Source organism: Apium graveolens, chromosome 8, assembly GCF_009905375.1.
Source record: "Apium graveolens cultivar Ventura chromosome 8, ASM990537v1, whole genome shotgun sequence".
Classification (NCBI taxonomy): Eukaryota; Viridiplantae; Streptophyta; class Magnoliopsida; order Apiales; family Apiaceae; genus Apium; species Apium graveolens.
Window position 1 is genome coordinate 156,043,988 of NC_133654.1, and position 2,748 is coordinate 156,046,735.

General features: G+C 37.0%; 1 protein-coding gene across 1 annotated transcript; it reads right to left on the reverse strand.

The window, feature by feature from the left end:
- Positions 1–971: 971 nt before the first annotated feature.
- Positions 972–2,015, reverse strand: LOC141680084 (uncharacterized). Its single transcript, XM_074486404.1, has 2 exons — positions 1,700–2,015; positions 972–1,471 (listed from the first exon to the last, which is right to left on the reverse strand). The coding sequence occupies exons 1-2, from the start codon at positions 2,013–2,015 to the stop codon at positions 972–974; spliced, it is 816 nt and encodes a 271-aa protein (XP_074342505.1).
- Positions 2,016–2,748: the final 733 nt, after the last annotated feature.

The following is a 2,748-nucleotide window of genomic DNA, read 5'->3' on the forward strand; positions in this document are numbered from 1 at the left end:
TTGGTTAATCCACCTGAATTCTTGAAATGAAACTAAGAATGGTTTTCGACATTAAAGAGTCCAAATGATTTCAAAGGTTGGTAATATTATAGAATAGAGCTAAGTTCTAAAAGTACAATGAATTTTCAATATAAAGGTTTTCAACGAATTCCAAAAGATTGGATAAGAGGGTAGTGGGGCAAGTCCAGTCGCGTAAGAGGATAGCGGGGCTAGTCCAGCATTATAGGCTGAAATAACGCCATCGGTACCTTATGACTGGGTGGAGGTCGGTACGGGCTGATCACCCGTATTATGTTTAAAATATAGATATTCCAATCGAGGGTTTTAAGTTTGATAGAAGAAAAAGGTAAAGTGTTAACTGTGCTTTAAGCATTATTTCTATGATGCACTTTGATTTGAAAATTAAAACATGTTAATTGAAGCTTTCCAAAGTTGTAAGAATCTAATCGAGAATCATGTTACTTGTTCCTATAGCTGAGTTATCCAGAACATTAATCTTGAACCCTTATCACAGAGATCCTTTCAAATTTTTATAAGTTATTGCCACATATTCTTTTGATTACTAGAACTGTTTATATTAGTTACTTGTTGAGCCTTTTAGTGAATATTGTTTGTTTTGATCTAACCTTTGCAGTTAATCAAAAAAATGGTCAGGCTTAGATGCACTGCTTGTAAGAGTGTCCCTAGTGATCCTTTGCATACTGTTAGATTTCAAGTTCCAGATCAGGTAGAAGTTGGTGTGAGGAATCGTTGATCGACTTTTGAGAAATGTGATAGTGGTAATCAGATACATTCGGGTTATCTGGAAATTCCAAGTCGGAATTATGTTTTGAATAATTTGAAAAAGAATTATATGATATTTAATATCCTGATTGATAGTTGTAATCTTGTCTCATACTTATCCTATGTAGATCCTTGTATTTTTTCCGGGTTTATTATATTATTTTTATACTTTAGTTGTTATAATGGTGTCATGAGTCCTCATTCCTGACCCCGAGTTTAAGGGCGTCATATTCAAGTCTCACTTCACCAAATCTCTGGAGTAAGTGTTGTGCACACTTCATGTAAAGCTCCGTTCGAGGTCCCCGAGCCTGGAACCCTCCATTAACCTGATTAACCACCAACTCTAAATTACTACGAGCTATTAAATTTACAACTCCCACTTCCAATGCCATTTTCGGTGTATTAATCAGAGCTTCATATTCGACATCGTTATTTGTGACACATAACTTAAAATGGATAGCACTCATCAAATGGTGCCCTTTCGAAGTAATTAGAACGATTTCGGCGCCGGATCCATCAATGTGAACAACACTATATACATGAAGAATCCACCAAGGGTGTGGGAACTCTTCTTTCACTATTTCAGAGGTATCCCCTCGTGAAGAAGGTTTAGCCAAAACTATAGCTCTCTCATCTATCTCTGAATCAAACTCAAGTAAGAAATCGACAAATGTTAGACCTTTAACCGCTGTTCGGGGACAATATTCCAAGTCGAATTACCCCAATTCAATTGCCCATTTCAACCTTCTTCTCGATGACTCCGGCTTATGCACGATTTGCCTTAGAAGGTAGATAGTGCAAACTTCTATCTTGTGAGATTGAAAGTACGGCCTTAGCTTTTGGGTGGCAAGGATCAGAGCATAGATCAATTTTTCCATGTTGGTGTATCTGGTCTCAACATCCAATAACCTTTTACTCACATAATAGATTGGCGATTGATGACTTCCTTCTTCCCTAACCAAAGCAACATTAATTGAGTATTCAGAAACGACCAAGTATAAAATCAGAATTTCTCCTTCAATAGGTTTTTCCAACATCGGAGGATTCCCCAACTGTTCCTTGATCCTCCGAAAAGCCTCCTCACATTTAAGAGTCCAGAAAAAGTCGTTGCCTACACTTTTGATAGCTTTGAAGAATTCCTTCCATTTATCCGAAGACTTAGAGACGAAACGGTTAAAAGTTGCAATCCGCCCAGTTGTTTGCACTTGCTTTACACTAGCTGGAGATTTCATGTCCAGAGAGCTTTAGTCTTTGTCGGGTTTTCTTCAATTCCCCAGTGATTCACCATAAATCCAAGAAACTTTCCCGACTCCTCCCTAAATACACATTTTGCGGGCTTAGCTTCATCCTAAATTTCCTTAGAATATGAAACATCTCAGCAAGGTGTGCTATATGATCTCCAGCTTCCTTGGAATTTACTAGCATGTCATCCACGTACACGTCCATAGTCTTTCCTATCTCCTTTTTGAAGATCTTATTTTCCGATCTCTGATACGTGGCTCCAGCATTTACAAGACCGAAAGGCATCCCGATATAGCAATATAATCCTCTTTCGGTAATGAATGAAGTGTGATCTTGGTCGGGCTCATATCTGGGAATTTAATTATAACCAGAGTAGGCATCCATAAAACTTAACAGAGCGTTTCCTGATGTGGCATATAAGATTAAGTTAAGTTTGTTCCCACATAGACTGGTTTAAACAGAATATGCACTTATGCAACAATGTATGGTTATTATTCACTGCTAAGACAAGTATCAATTTTGAGTTGATTAACTAATTAAAGTGATTATACTAGCATGCATTAACTAAGAGAATAAAATTGATTTACTTATATGAGATAAAACATGGGATTCTAACTTCATTAAATACTCCATTCAGAGTTTATGCCTTTAATCTTAGCATGTGATGGTGATGACAACTAATCAGATAACACGAAATTAGTATACGCTATCTTTCAATATACG